At 32.1% G+C, this 21,336-nt stretch overlaps 1 protein-coding gene across 1 annotated transcript; it reads right to left on the bottom strand.

Moving 5' to 3' along the window:
• Positions 1–3,498: 3,498 nt before the first annotated feature.
• LOC101203321 (UDP-N-acetylglucosamine--dolichyl-phosphate N-acetylglucosaminephosphotransferase) lies at positions 3,499–16,498 on the bottom strand. Its single transcript, XM_011655456.2, has 11 exons — positions 16,051–16,498; positions 12,337–12,424; positions 11,897–11,988; positions 11,644–11,762; positions 10,046–10,161; positions 9,844–9,971; positions 9,658–9,744; positions 5,007–5,067; positions 4,891–4,931; positions 4,660–4,780; positions 3,499–3,964 (listed from the first exon to the last, which is right to left on the bottom strand). The coding sequence occupies exons 1-11, from the start codon at positions 16,410–16,412 to the stop codon at positions 3,905–3,907; spliced, it is 1,275 nt and encodes a 424-aa protein (XP_011653758.1). The 5' UTR covers positions 16,413–16,498; the 3' UTR covers positions 3,499–3,904.
• Between the last annotated feature and the right edge of the window lie 4,838 nt (positions 16,499–21,336).

Raw genomic sequence — 21,336 nt, forward strand, 5'->3', positions numbered from 1 at the left:
GCGTATGACAGATTTCCTATTTTGGCACCATAAGTACTAGTTGAGGTGTCAGTTGGTCGACCTTTGAGTTTCAAGTATTTTATATATATATATATATATATATATATTAGTAAAATTTGCAGGGTTTATAACTTATTAATGATTCCTTTCTCACATTAGATGGAGCGGTGTTATACCATTGTTAGAACTGTCAGCAAATATGTTGATCACCTATCGAATGTTTTTTGATCGGCTGATCAACTCTCAGGTAGTAAAATATTATACCAATATTGTGTAGGCATGTTTTTTGTTGCTTCCTTATGTTTGTTTATTTTAACAAATTAATTGGACACTATACACGTCCCACATTATGATATTGCTTCCACATCAATGTCATAACGGTCAAGTGATGTGGACATATGTGGGTCCTATGATTTGCTTTCATCTCGTTGAGAAGCATCAAGCAGATCGTGTATTGCAACAGTTCCATATGCTACAAATGCCACCAGAGTTTTGCTCCACAGATCAGGGCCTACACCAAATTGATTTAAGAGGCAAGCACGATCAAGATTGGAGTAGGATTCATGCAGAGCATATAGCAATGTGGCATTTACGAAATAGTTTTTGTGTCGAAGCAGAAGCAACATAGAAGCCGACAGCATCAGATAACTACTTTTCCTAGTACACGTCGATTACCAGACGCTTCATGACACCTGATGGTGCTTAGTGTTATCGCATGGTAATAGTTTTAATATGATTTATAAATTTAATACAAGCATGAACATTTTTTAATTCTATTATTTACAATCGTTCAAAATAATTTTGTTGAAGACGTACGTCGAGTCTCCATGGAAAACAATTTTGAAATTTTTAGACCAAAGTGTGACGAAGTCATGGGAGATATAGACCACCTTGTTCAACGGACTCAACGTTTAAATGTTGCCAACACAGATCGTAGACACATTCGACTTCGACGACGACGACAAGGCGATGATGTCATAGAGGGAGATGGGGAAGATTCTTAAGTTGTATAATTTAAGTGTTTTTAAATTTTGCTAGAACTTATTCAAGTTGTATAAATAAAAAATTGGGCTTTTTAAAATTAATTATAAATTAGAAGTTGCTAATACGTGATTTAGATGTAGGAGTGTTCTTAATAATATCAATATATTTTTAAAAAAAATATAGAACCAAGTATTAAAAAAAACGTTCAAAATATTTTTTTATCGATCTATCTTAAGCCACAAGATTTCTTTAATAAATTAACAAAAATTCTTATAAGATATCACTAACGATGTGTTTTACCTTTAGTTTTTTGTTTTACCACTTACCATAATCAAAATTTTGTTTTTATTTTTTTTAATTTGTTTAGAACTCAATTCTTAATTAAACATAAATTACCAAAAAGTTGGACATTTAAACAAAAACTAAAATTTTCACATATTTAAAGTTGGACGTTTAAACAAAAACATAAATTCCCAACTATCCTAATTTTGTGAATACTTTTTAATAACACATTATTTTTTAAAAAAAATTCATCTTTCACAAACGTTTTTATTTTTAAAATAGTTAATCTTTTAAAATATAATAATTTTAAAAAAATTATTTAGTACACGACTTCAGTCCACGTGGGTCAAACTCCTCCATATGTGGAGCAAACTGGTCAAATGTGCTGACGTGTACATTCAGGAAGTCGTGTACGGGTACACGACTTCGTCCAATTTAAAAAAAACACCTATTTTTTATAATAGTTTTGGAAACAAACTTATTCTTATAATTTCTTATTAAACAACCCTATTTTTCAAAATATTTACCCAAAACACATTATTTTTTAAAAAAAATCCTCCAAACTTTATAAAAAAATTGAATATTTTATTTTTGGAAGGAATTAATTGAGAAGAAAAGATTTGTTTTATTGAAATTGGAAAAGAAAAAAGGAAAAGGAAGATATTTAAGAGAAAAAATAATATAATAATATTTATTATTATTAATAATAAAATTTATTATTATTAATATTAATAATAATATTATTACTATTCATCATCTTCTTCACTCTCACCAAACCCTAGTTGCCGACGACACCTCCATTTCTGTTCGAGTGTTCTCCGTCCAGTCGAGATCTCCATCTTTGTAGTCATCCCCTTCATTCTGTTGACTGAGAACTAAGTCGTAAGGAAACGTCTCCTTCGATGCACGTCGTTAGTCGCATTTTTACTTCATTCGAAGTCAAGCGCCTTTGCATCACTTGTTCCTTCATGCATCGCACGCTCAACTGCGTTGGTCTCCTTCATCACCATTCGTTCACCGATTCTGCCAAAACTTCCAACCACCGTCAGTCGCTGGATTTTAGTGACTATGTGATTGTTGGGGTTTCGTTGTACTTTTTCTTAATTACCCCTTGAAGTTAAAATAATATTAATTTTTAGATATTTTGGAAGAGACCAAAGAGGATAGAAGACCGAAATGGAGAATACAAGGTGTGTGGTTGATGTTTGATATCAAATACAATGTATTTGGATGTAATTACCCTGTATTTGTCCTAAAAATGAAGTGGCTATATTGTTGTTGTAATTTAAAAGAATAATTAAATAATAATAAAAAAAATTTATATTCACAATGTATCTATATATAAACTGTAATTAAAAACTAAAAAGATATTACACTACATTTTTTCTTTCTAACCTTGACAAAATTTCAGATATCGCTTGAATGTGTGTGCAACAATTGAGAAGTATAATCGTGTTGAAAATAAAATTTCTTGAGAAGTAGAGCTCAAACAAGTGAAGAAAATTCCTTGAAGAAGCTCACCTTTGCGCCAAACAAAAAAGAATCTATAATAAGTTTGATCAAGAAGATGGTTGTAATCGATTTGATGAAGAAGATGGCCGGCAAGAAGAAAATAATTTGATTTACGTTGAATGTATGAAGACTTTGAATGTTTTGAGGAGGACGAAGCTTGAAGCTCCAATGTTTTCTGCTACTAATCAAAGACTTTGAAGATTTGGTAGAATCTAGGAAAGTGGAAGATAGTGAAGCTGGATTCTTTTCAGCTTTGAACACCTAAACGTGCACAATTTCAACAAAGATATGTTATTTAACTACAGGGCATTTGGATTTTAGATGAACAATTGTATTTATGACTTATTGTGAACAATTGTATTTATGACTTATTTTGAATTGACTAGAGGCGTTTGAGACATTGTTTCATTTATTTACTTTTCAGATTTTTCAATTTTGCTATTCTAACAATTTAAAAATAAATTTGCTATTTTTCCAAAGTAGAAGTGTTTGCTATTCTACTTGATAGCCCTTTCTTAAATTGTGACATGAACGGTAAATATTTTTCAATTTGAAAATTCTCTTTTATTATTTTATCATTTTAACAATATTTTCCCGACTCCCATATTCTGACTGTAGCTCATTTTCTCAACAATTTTAAGTTTTTTCAATGGACCATCATATTGTCAACAAAGACAACAAAAGTAATTGGACAGCAGTAAAGTAAACACAGCAAGAAAATTTCAGAAATATGTAATCTTCATATATATAATGTTGGAGATATCAACAATGTAAAGAACGAATATTTGATGTGAAACACAATAAAGTATAAATAACTTTGCAACTTTCTAAGCTAAAACCAAACAATATTTTTCTCTCTCTCTCATGTCAAAATACAATATGTTAGTCAGAACAGAAAACATTCTAGAACATCTGTTTTCTTGTTTTCTATCAGGGGAGAAAACGGTTCTCAGAAAACAATTCCAATCACTAATGCTTTTCCTGAATACATTTCAAAATTCTCAAAATATGGTCGAAACTCTTCCATCGCAAATACGCTTTCGATAGAATGTCGTATAAAGTATTACAACGTGAAAAATGACAGCATGATTGTGAAAGGCTTCAAAGTGAAGATTGTGTTGTTGCATCATTTATACCATCCAGCAAGCAAATACCTCAGCAAGAAACAAAAGCAGCAGAAAACGCCCTGCTCATGGAGATGAATGTTGGAAGATTATATATAACATAACATAAAAATGGATATGACTTCCCAGAGATCAGTAATCATAGTCTTTTAGCTAGCCATTTAACCTTCTAATAGCCTTATGTAAGCAGAAGTTGCTAGAGCAGGTAAAAGGGGTCTATATGATTTTAATAAAGAAAAACCAATGCAAGCAAAAGCAGTGCATAGTACAGTTTTATATTCTAACTAGAACTTTCTCTATATTATTCTCATTCTAAAAAATTAAGGCCATTTGGATCTATTCTTACTTGATATTTTGGTTATTGAAAACTAAGATTCTAAACACTAGTTTCACCTCTAAATTTTAATGTTACAATGTCTGCATTTTAGATTCTATCAATATTTTCAAAAACCAAAGCAAAATTTTAAAACTAAGAAGTATTCAATTTTGGTTTTTGCTTTTAGATTTTAAATATGAATTCAAATGTTTCTTCAAAAAAAAATGAAAACCATAGTGAAGAAATTGGGATTGAAGAAGCATAAATTTCAAAAACAGAAAACTATAAACAAAATAGTTACCAAATGGTACTATATATTTAAAAGTCAAACTTCTTTTATGTTTTTTTAATATAAAGATGAACCAAGTGGGAGCAATTCTTCCTTCTTTCTTATTCGCTCTGACCTTGCATAGAAGAAAAACAGAAAAGCAAGAAAATCACCTGGAAAACAAGAAGATAGGTGCAAAGTGATTTCTCTGTTTTTCTACCGAATATTCGCAAGAAAAAGTTCACAAGTGTTCCATCGTTTGTTCCAGTCAGTAATCCAGTCTGAGGATCAAATCTGAGGGCAAGGAGAGATATAAGAAGATTAACTATAGAGCAAGAATGTCTTTTTCCTTTTTTATTTTGCCAACAAAACAAAGAAGAGTAATGGGACAGGATAATGAATACCTAGGGAGCCGATGACGTGGACATGCAATAAATCCAAATAACTGCAAGAATGCATCATACACGTTAAACAATGAATGCATACAGATAAGACTCACACAAAGACTAGAGGATCAAACCTGAGGGAGTGACAGAAGGAAGTTCAGAACTTGAGGGAAAAAGAAGATCAGAAGAGTTTCACTGCAGCAGGAAATAGTATAGAAAGAAATTCATCAATAAATAAATGGATAACAAAAAGTAACAAAAATCATAACAAATAACATGACAAAGAACTAGCGGGATGTCTTTCCATTGTTGATATGTCTTGAAATTGAAACAGTATCTTTAAACCAAAATGTCATTTGATTGTGTACGATTTTTGGGTTCCATCGAGTGTATGATTTTTGGGTTCCATTGAGACTTTAATCCACGGGAATATCATTGAAATCAGAGAATTGATAATGTATTGGATACTCGAAGAAAATAATTCCAGAAACAGGCTTTACTCACTTCCACTTCCTACAGACAAATCCTTGGAATCCTTTTTTTCTTTATTATTATCATTGTTAAGATAAGGAACCAAGTTTTTATTGAGAAAGATGAAAGGATATAAAATGGGGCCATTGTCCAAGCCTATTTGCAAATCTGACACAGTTTTAACTTCTATTAGTACCTATCACTAACTATTTGCAAATATGACACAATTGCATATACTAATTTTTGTCATAGCAAAAGTTAGTCATAAATTAATGGTATGGACTAATTAAAAATTTCTTGAAACTATAGTATGTAGTAACTAAATTTGAACATATAAAACTATCAGGACTAAAATATAGCAAGTCTGAAAAAAATAGGAATCAATAGTATTTTAACTTCTTTGTATCGTTCCAATTTTCTCAGATTTCCTCAAAGGGGTGTTTGGCGAGCAGGTTCGGAGTCAAATGCTTGGAAATTAAATGTCTGTGGGCTTATTTGATGAGATTCTGATGCCCGGGAATTGCAGATGTCTGAGTTTGGATACAGGATTTGGAAACCTGTATTTCTGATGTCTGTGTTTGGGGTACTAGTTTTTAATTCTTGGGTTTAGCTAATTTGTTTGGTTTTTTTATTAATTGTACTTCCTAAACTTATTTTGTATCAAATTTTTTAATTGATTTTTTTCTTCATATTTTGTATCTCTGATTCAATTTCTTGACTATTTTAATGAAAATAATGAAAAACAAAAAATTTTAATATTCGATAACAATAATTTTGATTACAATTGTATTAACATGAATGGTCTAATTATAAATATTACAAATTATTTACAAGAATGGTCTAATTATAAATATTACAAATTATTTACAAAATATAACAAGTTATGTAATCGAATGAAGTTTACGAGAGTTCTAGTTAACCAAACATTAAAAAGGGTCTAATTATAGACTTCAAAACAAGCATAACCAAAAAGGTCATACAAAAGCGAAAGTCAAGTAGAGGTACACTACGCCATAGTTATGGTTGTCTTCCTATGACGCGCATGCAATGTATTTTAAATCACGGTTATCAAAAGAGTAAAAAATGAGTTTTTCTTTTATAAAAAAAACATTTTTTTCTTATGTCAATCCAAAATAAGTCCTAGTCTTCTAGTTATATTGACTAACAAAACAAATGAAAAATGTTATTAAACTAAAAATAAACCATGGTATATATGTGATATATATTTACAATTTCCACTATGTTATCAATATAATAATATTTGATTTATACTTGAGATCATAACAGATAGGTCATAAATTTCCACTTGGAAAAATATAACAAAATAAAAAATACTCTCCTAGAATGAAGGAAATATTAATTTTAAATAAAGAAGAGAAAAGAGATAATTAAAAAAGATGATTTAATAATAATAGTTGTTAAAAAAACTTAAGAAGAAAAGAAAATAGAATAATGAAAAAATGTGTATTTTAAAAAATATTACTGTGGTTTGGTAACTTAGCTCCTTATAGTAAATATATGGGGTGCTCCGTTGAAAGTCTTCCCTTTAACTACTTGGGCTTTTCTACTGGAGGGTGTCGTAATAAAAAAGAGATGTGGAACACCCTCGAAGAGCGATTCAGATATAAAATCAACAGGTGGAGGAATGTGTCCTTTTCTAAAGGGGGTAGCTAACTCTGGTGCAATCAGTTCTCAATAGTCTTCCTTGTTATTTATTCTCCCTTGCTCAAGCTCCAGCCAGTGTTATTAATAGATTGGAAAAGATGATCAGGAATTTTGTTTGGACAGGAAGGTCTACTAATTCAATTGCCCACCTCGCAAATCGGATTGTACTTCCCCCCGAATCTGTTATGGTAGTCTTAAGATTGGCTTGTTTAGGCAAAAGAACGCTGCTCTTCTCACTAAATGGTTTTGGAGGTTTAGCAAGGAAGAAGCCTCCTTATGGAGGTGTTTAATTGTGGTCATTTACGACTTAGAGGAGAATGGGTGGTCTACTAAATATCCGAACAGGGAAAAATCTTATAGATTATGGGCCGGAATTTTGAAGCACAAGGAGACCTTTAAATTTTCAGCTTTTGTGCTGGGAAAAGGAACCAAAATAAGATTTTGGAAGGACAACTGGTGCGGCGTAGAGCCACTTGTAGAAAAATTCCCTAACTTGTTCTCCTTGTCATTAAATAAAGATGCTTATGTGGCTGAATGTTGATGTATTGTTACTCGTTCGTGGAACTTAGACCTTAGAAGAATATGCTCAATAACGAGATTGCCAATGTGGCCTCAATTTTAGAAATTCTTCATTCTTGGGCCTCCTCAGATGGGAATGATAGTCTTAAATGGACTCCTAACGTTAATGGCAACTTTACTACAAAGTCTACTTTTCTCAACTTAACCAAGAGATCACCCTCCATTGTTGTTCCTTATGGTTGCTCGCTTACAGAAGCCTTAACACTTATGAGAAGCTACAAAAAAAAATTAAGTACACTATGCTTAGCCCCTCGATGTGTTGCCTTTGCTTTAAATAAGAGGAAACCTTGGACCATTTATTTATGCACTGTCTCTTTACTAAGAAAACTTGGAACACTTTGTTTAGAATTTTTTATTTGGAGCTTTGTCTTCCTAGTAAGATTGATAAATGGATGATTGAAGGGCTCAACATTAGAAGTTATAGCCCGAAAGGAAACATCTTATGGAGATGTGCTACTCGGTCCCTTTTGTGGTGCATTTGGAAAGAAAGGAATAGTATAACTTTTTAAGATAGCTATAATTATTTTGATTCTTTTTGGACTGTGTTGCAACACACAGCTTCTTGGTGAAGTACAAATTACACCAAACACTTTTGTCATTATAGCCTTTCACAATGATATTCAACAACTGGAAGGCCATCATTTTTTAGTTTCTTCTGGGGATGGCCCTCTTGTCCTTGCAACTTAGGTTGTTCTTACACATGTTTCTTATCAAAATATATATATATATATATATATATATATATACTGTGATTAAATTCAATGTGTATTTGGAATGACTCGAAAAAAAATTTCAAAAATTCATTTTTGTTAATTTTTCAAGGTTTGCAGCAGTTGCAGAAGTTGGTGGTCATCGAAAGTTCGTCGGCGAAGTTGTCAAAAATGACACTTAGTGGACGATCGACAATGGTCAATAGGGGTGGTGTTTAGGGTTGGTCGATGACTTTTCTAGATTGAATTAGAAAAAAAAAATGTAATTCATGGGCTGGAAAGTGTTTGCTATTCAATCCCATGGGAAATAGTTGTAGGAAGCCTTGGTGAAGACGATCAACGGTCATCAATTTTAAGACGATTGGTTGGTTGTTGACCATCATGACAATCAGTTGTCAAGGGTCATGACTATTGATCATTTTGACCATCACTACAATAGTCTATTATTAGGCATGACATCAATAATTAACGATAACAATTGGTTGTCATCGATCAAGATGTTCACCCCACAACAGTAACGTCCAAAGTTGTAGGTCACCACCAATCAAGATGACTGGTAACCGATGATCAAGACAATTGATAACCAACGGTCAAGACGATCGGGAGTCGACGATCAAGATGATCCGGAGTCAACGGTTAAGATAATCGATCATCGTGGTTGATCGTGAAGTTGGCTAACCTTTGTTGCCAATGATCATTAATGATCAAGATGTTGAAGTGAAAATTTTTCTAAAGCATATGACATTCAATAAAATAAAATTAAAAATTAAAAAAACAAACATATTCCCAACCCTTAATCTCACGGTTTATTCCTAGTGTCCAAGCATGGGTATGGCTTCAAATGTTAAACCCCCCTAATTCCAAACTCATGGGCCAAACACCCCCTAAGGGTAGAATTTATATATATCATTAGGTTAATAAGGGTATAATGGTCATTAACTAAGCCATTTGTATTACTACTACTACTCTTAGTAATACTACTACTACTGTTACTGCTATTATTCTTATTGTTGTTAATATTATTATTTTTGTTGTTATTGTTATTGTTATTATTGTTATTGTTATTCTTATTGTTATTATTGTTATTATTTATTTACGGTGTTATCAACTTATGTTTGGATATTGTTATCATGTATTATTATTTATTTATAGTGTTATCAACTTATGTTTGGATATTTTTAAGAGATCTAAAGTTCATTTTGAGTGCTCAAGAGCAGATGTTCATCTCCTTGCCGTTTATTGTGTATTCCATCCACTAGACAATGAAATTCCAATGACTTTTAGAAGGTGAGAAAAAAATAAAAAGTGAACTTGAGCCAGGTGGAATGCAAAATATTGTAACTTAGAACAAAGTACATACCTAAAATGACCTAAAATCCCAACCACGGCCATAGTCATCCCAGCAAAGTATGTATAGGTATCTCCAACAAAGACGGATGAAGGGTACCTAAATCAAGCAAGCCATCGGAAAATGGAGAGAAGAGTTATCTAAACATCAAGAAAAAACAGGTACAACCATGAATCAATGTAAAAATTGATAAATTACCAATTGTAAGCGAGCAAGCCTAAAGATGTGGCTAATAGTGGTTGAACAAGATAAATAGAAAATGCATGGGCTTGCTTGTACTCGGGATCCGTCGATGCTCCAATTTGCATGACGTTGTGGACCAAGATCTGCAAATTGCTAAGATATGTCATGCTCAAGAAAAGAAAACTGACCCCTTTACCACAGGAGGTTCAGTACTCACCGCAAATGCAATGACAACTGTTTGCCCAACTTCTAAACCGTTTAAACCAGCATGGATGTTAATGGAGTTTGTACAGAACACTGCCAATAGTCCCATATAAAGCTTATATATCCATCCTGTATATTATATATTAGTAGAAATTAGTACCTCCGTCACAAAATTGTTGGAGAGCTAATCCAAGATAGGACTATAACAATCACTCATTCAAAATGCAAACCAAGAACATCTATTGACATCTTTACACCAACAGAAGTAATAACTAAAGTTACCAAAGAGTTAACTGACTGCCTAGGAAGCGGAGACGTGCTGTTGCCAAACTTGCAACTTACTTCAAAGTACTGATTTTTATCCTTAATAAAGTTCCTGACACCATGTACAGTACCACAATTTTCAAGGACTGCTTCCAGAAATGTAACCAAATAATTTCAGGAAATGGCTCATCATTGGCAATGAGTTACAAGCAGTAGTTCTCAAACAAACGCATCCTTGTAAACTGGCAGGTTACTGAGAGAAAATGCACAATTTTATTTCATTTTCTAGAGCCATATATATTTCAGGTATACACATAAGATCCCTATACCAATAGTGTAAAACTAAAATAAATAACAAAACTTCCTGAAGCATTTATCTAGAACATTCACATAAACATACAAACCAAAAAGGACTCCCTTAGTAGAATACATCTGTAGTGGGTCCATTAGGTTTAAAACTTAATACATCATTGGGAAAAAAGAGGAAATTTCATTGAAAGAATGGTGAAATTATACAAAAAGGCCTACAAACATTATTTCATGGGTTATTCTCATTATAATCTCTTATATTGAGACAGACATCCTTCACACGGCCAGATCAAACCTAAAACAAGGGAAACAAGATTCTCGAGCATTAACCACTTTCGATAGACTTATCCTGGTGAAAACAGTTCGAAACTAAGGAAGATTTAAGAAACCAAGTTAGAGGAATTCCACCATCCACAAATCACATAAGAAATTGTCGAATCATCGTTAAACCCAAGAACTTACACTGATAGATTACAGTAAATTTAATTGTATCAAAACTTTGATACTCCCCACACTTTATTTTTTTGGTAAAATTAAAACTCCCCACACTTGTGGTCTTGAAATTTTGTAGAAACTCCAACAAGTGAAAATGAATATTAAAAGGAAAAAATATTACAAAAGTTTGAACAAACCTCCTACTCCTATAGCATGTTAAACAACCACCAACTCCAAAAGCTTAAGCTAATTAGCTAGGTAAATTTAATTATATCAAGAGCCCTCTCTTTGTCCAAGACTCCAAGGTTGACCAAATCTCATTTAGAAACCTCATCTTTATCTTGAAAGGCTTCATCCCTCAGGGATGAGAGATATCCTACTTATAGTTGACTCGTGGGAGAAATGGGCAAAACTCAAGAGGACTTGAGCACAGGAGAATCAAACCAGTATAACGGAATTTTAGGATACTCCAAAGGCTTGTGACATTGGATCAACATTGAAGATTGAACAAATTTTCATGTGACAATCACTACAAGGCACATGCACATACTCATGTGCTCATGCATTCCATCTTCAACATAAAAATGTTGTTTGAAATCTTACCAAGATCTAAAACATCCATTCCAAGGTATGGAATCAAAGGCTTCGGGATTATAATAGTAGTGTGTCCAGCATAAGCCATCAACAAAGGAAGAGCAGCAAACGATGGGAGTAGCAGTTTCCTGATCTTTACAACAAATAAGAGACTGTGTGTCAGAATAAACTAAAGTTAACATTAATAAAGCACCATGCTAGAGGACCATTCTTAGAAATGGAACAAACAATTGAGTGAGTAAACTGAGTAGAAAATACTCACACTCTCCATGGGACATCAAGAACATCATCTACAAATCCAAGCAACGTCATGAAGCAAATAGATGCCAAGGCCGCATTGTACTCAACAAGCCACTGCATATTGTTTACCAATTAAATCTTTGAAAAAGTTACAGATAAAGTTTGACAAAAATTATGCAAAGGGTTGCTTGATAAAGTTAAGCATGAGATTAACTTAGGCTGCTGTGATTCACATCCCCCCGCTCCCACAAAAAAAATAAACAACTAAACAATTATTATAGCAAATAAATCAATGAAAAGATACAGAAAGAATAACTGCAATCTAATCAATAGAAAAGAATAAATTCATCTCGGTATACAAAAGAAGTGAACTGCCCAGCACTAAGGACATGGTATAGTCATTTTTTAATCTGCTAATCAAAATCCAAATGGATTTTCTTTTTTAATAAGTTTGGTGCTCACATTTGAGTCTGAAGTGAAGTTAAAATACTGAAACACAATTGCCAAGACCAAGAAGGAAATCCCCACAACAATTCCCAGCGACTCAGGCCTGCAATACACATTGAAGCATTAGAAAGTAAATCAAAATGTATATGTGGTTTAAAATTAACATATATAGATATATAATAACAAAGGTTAGAAACACATATCATCAGTTTAAAAGAAATCCTCTATGGAAAAGAAAGCTTTTTTATTTGCCACCTCACTTATATATGACACCACAGTTCAACCATCAAGTATATAATGTACTATTGATCACATGAATTCAATAACTGACTGCTATTATGTCTATAAAATATCATTCATAATATTTCTTTTAATGAATAACAAGTTTTGAAAATTACAAAAGTATTGCCTGCAAGCCCAAAACAGAGGATTTCTACGAGAATTTAAAATAAAGAATGTGATCTAATACTTTAGTGCGTCAAACCTGCTTCCAAACATCCTTTTATCCTATCCCTTTAAAATCCTCCTAAGCCTCCTAACTTCTCTTCCCTTAAGACTGCCTAAGAACTCATCCTCCATCCCCGATACCTATTCAAAACCAAGCTAAGTGCAAGAATATCCAAAAGTTGTCTAAAATATTGTTGGAAAAATAGCATTTAAGAAAGTGATCCATAACCAAGCCCAGATACTTATTTATGAAGAATAAACTATTTATGCCGAAGACCATAGACCAAAACCTCCAAAAATGATTCATGGTGTTAGTTCCTCAAGTGCAACCAACCAATAAAAAAATAGATCTCAGAGATGTTAACTTTCTAAAACTTGGGGTGGAAAATGTGAGCCAAGGGAGGGGAAGAAACAGGAAATTGAGATTAAAATAACAGAAAATGACCATAGACTCGAGAGCAAATATTTATATGACTGGTGTTTCCAGCAAAGATCTCTCCTCTCCAGAAATCGGTGGCTAATTTGTCCCATCAAGAATTGAACTTATCCCTCAACTTTAGAATACAACCTCCTAGAGAAGCCAACTATTCACGCTTCCAACTCTTTATCTTTCACTTTACTTTCCCCACCATCCAATAATAATCCTAAAATGAGACCTTTCTTTTTCTTCTCAATGCTAAATAATTAAGAAAGGAGACATAGTCGCAATAACTAACTAAGAGGTCATGGGTTCAGTCCATGGTGGCCACCTATCTAGGAATTAATTTTTTACGAGTTTCCTTGACACTCAAATGTTGTACGGACAGGCGGGTTGTCCCGTGAGATTAGTCGAAGTGCACATAAGCTGGCTCGAACACTCATAGATATAAAAAAAAGCAATTAATGGAAAAAAGCCTTCCATTGAAATCCCTTAAGACAAGATAACTCACTCATTTGCTGGTAATTCTTCTGTTACTTCACCATAATGCTAAGGTTTCTGCTTCAATAATACTCTAGTAAAGATCTCCCTTCCTTCACCAGATCAAGAAATTATAATTTCTAAAATCTAACTTTCTTATATCAAACTTTCCTTCTTTTTTTCTTTTTTTTTTATAAGAGACTACACTTTCATTCAGAAATATGAAAGAATATATAAGGACACACACACAAACACACACAAAAAAAAAAGAGAACCCAACAAATGGAACTCAAAGAAACTACAAGAAAAGGCCTCAATCCAAAAGAACAAGACCTAATTGATAAATACAATATACGTTAACCACCAGGACCCAAACCAAGGCATTAAACCCAATGACTCTCCACAAATCTTACACAAAATGCTCATTCCTTTAAAAACTATATTATTTCTCTCAAGCCAAATCCTTCTAACAACAACAAACAAGAAAAATTGTGACATAAAATTTCCTTCTTGTTTCTACTCCATTATTTCAACTTTTTTCTTTTTTCAATTTTTCCATAAGTCTGCATCTAGGTTTTAGCTAGCTAATATGAATCAAGCTCGCCAAACATTCTCCAAATGATCCAACTCGCGTGACCCTTCATACACTGGTTATCAAGAAAGAAACAAAAGATCCAACTCTTGTACCTAATATCCACAAACTGGAAAAGAGATCACCCTAATAAAAAAAAAGTTCCCCAATTATAACATCAAATAAGAATGATTAACCACTACCCTTGCTTTTCTGGAAACTCTCAATTCTTTGACCTTGGTTTATATTTATTTAAAGACAACAAACCTTTCAAGCTTTGAAATCTTGAGCTTTTAACCTCTCTTGCCTCTATCTTCCTAATGAAGATAAAAAGGTACAGTTTAGTAATCAAGGACATCTACTCCTCTATTTTGTCAATTTTGAGATTTCTTCTCAAGCCATGATTCCACATCTAGATTAATTCCAAAAAGTTGTAGATCCAGAATCATATCCCTAATAGACCCAAGTAGGCTTTCAAGCTAATACATACTGAGATTTCACTTATAAATCAACCATACTTCTTGAATTCCAAAAAGTTGTAGATCTAGAATTTCATCTATTGAGATTTCTTCTAGTGGCTATTTGATAGTTTTGTTAGTCATAAGAACCTCCAAAAGAATTTATCTCCCAGCCACAAAGGCCTCCATGATTCCTAAACCTGGTCTGAGATTACACCTTGACCTACATTCTAACAACTAGCTTTTGCAATGATTTTGTATGAAATTTTCATTAAGTTAAAGGCATAAAAAAGCTCACTCTAACAGCATTTTGTTATTCTGAATGTAGATTTTATTCATGGCTATAATTTAAGGCCCTCACGTGAGATTCAACAAGAACCTTGAAAAATCCCGCCTTGATGACATCTCAACACTCCTAAAAGAAAGCCAAACGTGAAACCATTGAGGCCAAACACCATATCCCCATACATGGAGGTTTCAAAACTAGGGTCAAGCATGTTATCCCGTGAGATCACTCAGATGTGCATAAGATGGCCCGAACAAAATAGAAAAAAAAAGTATACAAGTCATAAGATGATAGAACTTCTCTCAATGCTCCACTCACTCATAAAAACTCCTTGTTCTCAGTAACAACGGAAAAATTAAAATTTTCACCTCTATTTAATTTAGCTGTTCCCATAAAAAAAAAAAAAAGGTATTACAGTTCTTTGTTCTAACAAACCATTTCACTATTGGGTTTGTAAATGCCAATTTAAAACAGAAAAAAATAAAAACTGAAATTTGCCCTTTGTTTTAAAAATCTCACTATTTTTTCAAAAGTTACAAAATTACCGATGACCTGTCAAAACTACTCTTGGAATAGAAAAGCCATTAGAATATTTGATGAAAAAACGACATGTTTAAATGTTGCTATTTCCACCCCAAAGGTAGTTATGAAACATTTATGAAAGGTGAAGAGTAATATTTGCAACTTTCGTAAAACATAGGAGTACCTTTGGAGCAAAAGGCAAAGTTAAAGCTTCAAGGTATTTTTTTTTTTAATAGTATAGCCATAACCTATCTTCCTCAATAACTTAAAAAGGTTCATCCACCATATAGACAATGAAAACCTAACTAATCCAATGTGCACCACCAAAAATTTAAGGTGAGACCAAAAACAACATAAATAATTCCAAAGCTAATTTAAACTAAAAGTTTACGTCGGATTCACAGAATTGATGAAGATTCAAAACGAGAAGTCACCTAGAAAGTTAAAGCAAACTAAACAAAATTTCTCGTAAGCAAAAAAACCAAATCATGTTCATAAAATGACTAAATCTAATAAGAGTTATCATTTCAAAATAGAAATCACATACACTTTAACAGCGCCTTGAGGGGTACCCCGTTTGTTGATATCATAGCCAAATAGATTACGCCTAATAACGTATCTAGAGGCAACAGGTATCATCCGCAGAGTGACAAAGAACCCAACGAGACTGAGTCCGGCATTGATGATGATTGACCTTCTAAGCTCTAAGTCGATCTTGTAGTGGTAGAAGATGAGGTAAAGGTATGGGATAGAGAAAAAGAGAATGAGCTTGAAGATAAAACCTGATTTCGGTGGCGCAATGGGCGGATCATCTGTTACTGGGTATTTGCTTTGACGAGTTTTGTCAATTTCTTTGGGAGAAGGTTCTTTGACTGATTGGGGTGCAGAAGCTCTCTTGCGAGCAGCCATGGCGGACGGTGACAAATCTCTGAGCTTCCCTATTCCAATGTAAAATGCTAATCTAAATTAGTCTTTTTCTCATGGGTTTTCTCATTTCTCCTTCTTTTTTCATTTTTTTAGTGTCATTGGGCCAACCAAATAGTGCCAAATCAGCAAACTCGCCCTCTCAGCTTATGCCACGTGGTAGGGGTACAAAAGTTGTAGGATCAACTGATCTGGGCGGTAACCATACTAACACATAATTACCAAGGTTTAGTTGTTTAAAATGTCACGGTAATGTCACAAAAATATCTTGTTGTGTTATAACAGTATAGGATAAGTATAATTCCTAAAAACAACCGTGGGTATTTTTAAATATGGTAAAATGAACCCAAATCTATTTATATTTATCTGGATTAGGAGAGAAACATTGAGTTTTACTTTTTCTCATCTCTTAGTTCATTTGAAATGTACTAAAGGGATTTTAAAAAAGATATAACAAACTCTCAAAATATTTATTTTGTATAGAACAATTTTGAAAACAGAAAAATGTCACATAACCACGATGAAAAATACCTAAAATGTCTTAGTCAACACATTGTTAATTGACTACTCACGCTCTTAATTCTTTTTCTAAACAATCATATAATATGATACAAAATCGCATAGGGTCAATTGATCTAGTACACAATCGTGTATCCAAATCTAAACGATCGTGTAACAATATCCCAACTATTTTTGTGTAAGATGGTGTACCAAGATCTTTTATATTTAGTACATGATCTTGAATAACAAAATACTTTGAAAGAAAAAGAATAGAAAAAAAAAGAAAAATCACATCACAATAAGAATGAGAGAAAAAAATGAAAGAAAATGACAAATTTATAATATTTAAAAATGTTATCAGTTTCGTAAACTTTTAGATTTTGTTACGATAAATATTTGTTGTGTTTGGTTATATTTATGAAAATTAACTTTTATTAAATCATTAAAAAAAAATCTTAAGTTTTGAGTCTATAAAATTTTAACAAAAATCAAATTTTATTAGTAATCGGAAGAAAATCAAAATTTGTATACCTATATAAACCTAAAAATAGCTACGGAAAACATTCCATTTCTCTTTTGACCCTTTTATACTAGCATTGTACCACGTGTCACACGTGTATTTATTTTTACTATTTAAATCATTTGTTGAAATTTTCTTCAATATAATTACTTTTACGTATAAACTTAAGGGTCATTTGGATCGATAGAATTGGGATGGAAATAATGGTGAGAATGGGTATGACATAACCATATGTCCATGTTTGATCCAAAATTTTGTAGTTTGGGTAATTGGAATAAGTTATTCTCGTATATCATTTATCCAATTAACTATATTCATTTAAAATGATGGGTTTTCTTCCTCTCCATTCTCTTTTCTTTTTTAATATATATATTTTTTTAAAGGAACTCTTGCAAAAATAGCAAAAGAATTTATGATAATAGACTCATGTCATTACATTTTCTAAATCACAAAAGTAGTAAATTTAAAAGTCGATTACTCTATGATTACCGTCTGATAGCCTATGATTATCGTCTGATAGTGATATCACTAATTTTTCCATATTCGCAATACGCAGAAAATAGGTGTCATGTGCTATTTTTTTCTAAATGTTATTGTCATTTGATGCAATTTTCCTTTTTTATATTATTAAAACTAATAATTTCATATTAATTATGTGAAAATTAAATTTATGGTTTATAAAATTATCTTAGCATTTGACTACCTTAATTTAATAATTTTTTTTATTTTATATATTATAAAATTAATTGTTTTAAATTAATTACATGAAAATTAAATTTGTGGTTTATAAAATTACATTTATAACAAACTGACAAAATATTTACATTGTATAGAACAATTTCGAAAATGGAAAAATACCACAAGTCCACAATGGAAAATACCAAAAATACCCCAAACAACATGCAATTAGTTGAGACTCGTGCACGTAATATATTTGGTACACGATCATTTTAATTTGGCCCGTGCCAAACCTAAATGATCATGTACCAATATCCCACCGATTTTTATTCAAAATTCTTTGAACATGATCATTGGATTTGGTTACACGGTCGTTTAAATTTGGTTACATGATCGTTTAGATTTTGCTACATGCTCGTTTAGATTTGGATAGCCAAATCTAAACAATTTTTTCAAGATTCTTTGTACACGACTGTTTAGATTTGGCTATCCAAATCTAAAATTTTTATTTTTTTGCAAGATTCTTGGTACACGAGCGTTTAGATTTGGTTTAATTTTTTTTCAAGATTTTTTGGTACACGATCGTTTAAATTTGGTTACTCAAATATATATGATTTTTTTTCTAGATTCTTCGACACGATCATTTAGATTTGGTTACATGATCGTTTAGATTTAATTACCCAAATATAAATGATTTTTTTTAGATTCTTTGTATACGATCGTTTAGATTTGGTGATTTGGCTGCCCAAATCTAAATGATCATGTACCAATATTTCAACAATTTCTTTCAAGATCTTTTATATTTAGTACACGATCTTTAACCAAATAACATTTTGAAAAAAAATAATACAAGATTTATGATTGATCGAAAAGATAGATGATGATTTCAAAAAATATATATATAAAAGAAAATTTGCAAAAGAAGAATAGAAGAAAGGTGATGGAAAGGAAAAGAAAAATTGCACAAGAAGAAGAGAAGAAAGAAGATGGAAATGAATGGCAAACCTGAAATATTTAGAAAAAATGGACAACTACTTGTTAGAATTTATGTACATATGTAGTATCTCGTAGACAATATTAAGAGTCTAATCAAGTGACTAGTAGGTAGCTAAATAGGTTTGTGCGATAAAATGTGCAATCCTATTCATGCGTCACAAAACTTCTAATAATACGTGTGTAGTGCAAGTTTTCACCTCTATAGTCCAAGTGCAAGCAAAGAGAGGTTTTCTGACAAGTCCAAGGTCAAACACAAGAAATTAACATTCCTAATGAACTTATCACACCACTAAACTCGTGTGGTATACTCAATACAGTATGAAAATATGCATAGTATAATTTATACTAGTTATCTACACTAAGGTTATAATGACCCAACTCTTTATATTAAGTTGAGATCACTACTATTAAAATAAATAAAGACTTTATTATTTAAAATGAAATTAAAGAGAACATTAAAATTTCAATGAAAATTCTAAATACTCATTTATAAATCATAACTAAAAATATATAGAAATAAAAGCTAGAGGATAAAATCGTAGTTTGAGTCATATCTAACTTTTAAAGAAAAATAACATAGAAATAAATCACGAGTTCAATAAATTCAATAAAAGTATTAAAATCTAAATACTATAAACATAAAAGCAGAAGCATAAAATTTTTCCCTATGACAAATCACGGTCACTTCTTGTCATTCGCCAACTTTGCCCTACCTCTACCTCTATTTAAAAATTTAAACATAGAAAGAGAGAGTATAAACATATACTTAATAAGGAACCCACTGCTAGCCCTGCTAGATATCTGTTAACTTTTTGTTAGGGTTCTGCAAGGAAGTACCCAAAATATTGTGCTTCTAAACACATGCAATCTAATGATCTTGTAGAAACACATCGGATCTGTCGGTGGACCCAAAGGAACACCTAAGACATTGGGTTGTAAGTAACCCCATCAAACCACTTATAAAACATGTCATGCCAGACTAGTGGTCTCATCGAACTCATATAGTCATAAATTTGTGAAAGGTGGTGATCCCGAGTGGCACCCATGTAGGTACAACCCTAACAGCCAAAGTTAACAGAACACCATACCGTATCATGTAGCATAACATAAATATCATTACATTACATGAATATCAATCATATAGTCATTATCATATGATTAATATATCATGCATCCTAACATATTAGTTATCAATATCAGTAATTTATGTCAGTCCTCAATATCAACACATTATGCATCTTAGGTACATCAATGCATAACAATAAATACATGCAAGCTCTTAATTCTATTTTTGAGATCTAGTAGTAGAATCTCTTGCCTGAGAGATAGCTAACAACTAGCTGGCAATCAAAGTTTCAAATGAACCAATTCCCCAAAATCCAATCCTAAACAGCAAGGGAAAAACAATAACTAAATTTAATAATTTAACTGTTGGCTAATGACCCTAAAAATCATCACAAATCAACTTACCCAAAGTTGAGGTTGAATTCCAATTCAACCTTGATTGGAAAAAATTCTACAACACACATCTTTGAATTAAATTTAGTCAACCAAACTTTCAATAAAAAAATTTCAAATTAAATCGAAGAATATTATTTAGAACAAAAAATTACCATTGATGGGTATTATCTAAAACTCAAACAAAACTCACCAAGAAAAGTATCAAAGTTACTTAAAAAGGGTTGTGGCTGAACTTAAATTGTGAGGCTCGGGCCTAACGTATAAGTAAAGATTTAAACCTTTGGTTAAGTTTTGAACTTGTCGTTTTGAAGTGAAGTATGCGATAAGGATCTTATGGTAATTTAGTATGTGAGGAGAGGTTGGTCCATGAGAAGGGTTATGCGGAAAGACTTTTGAAAGGTTAATTGGAGTTCTTCGCGAAACAAAGTTATGCGATAAGAAGTTGAAGGCTAAGGTAGTTCGCGGGGAAGACATTTGAAGTTTAAGTGTCATGATAAGGACATTACGCAATAAGAAAAGTCTGGCTAGAAGAAGTAAGGAAACTTCTCGGAAATTTCTTAAGTGTGTTAATAGGCCACGTGCAGAGATTAGATTTAAACATGTTTAGGATTAAACCTTAAGCTTATACGTGCACCATTAAGTGAGAGAGCTGACAAAATTACTATGAAGTTAAGGATGACTAAGCTGATTTATGAAGTAGTATAAATAGGAACCCTCAGTCATTTGTTAGGATAATTTTTCAAGAGAAAAGTT

Source organism: Cucumis sativus, chromosome 4 (assembly GCF_000004075.3).
Source record: "Cucumis sativus cultivar 9930 chromosome 4, Cucumber_9930_V3, whole genome shotgun sequence".
NCBI classification, from domain to species: Eukaryota; Viridiplantae; Streptophyta; class Magnoliopsida; order Cucurbitales; family Cucurbitaceae; genus Cucumis; species Cucumis sativus.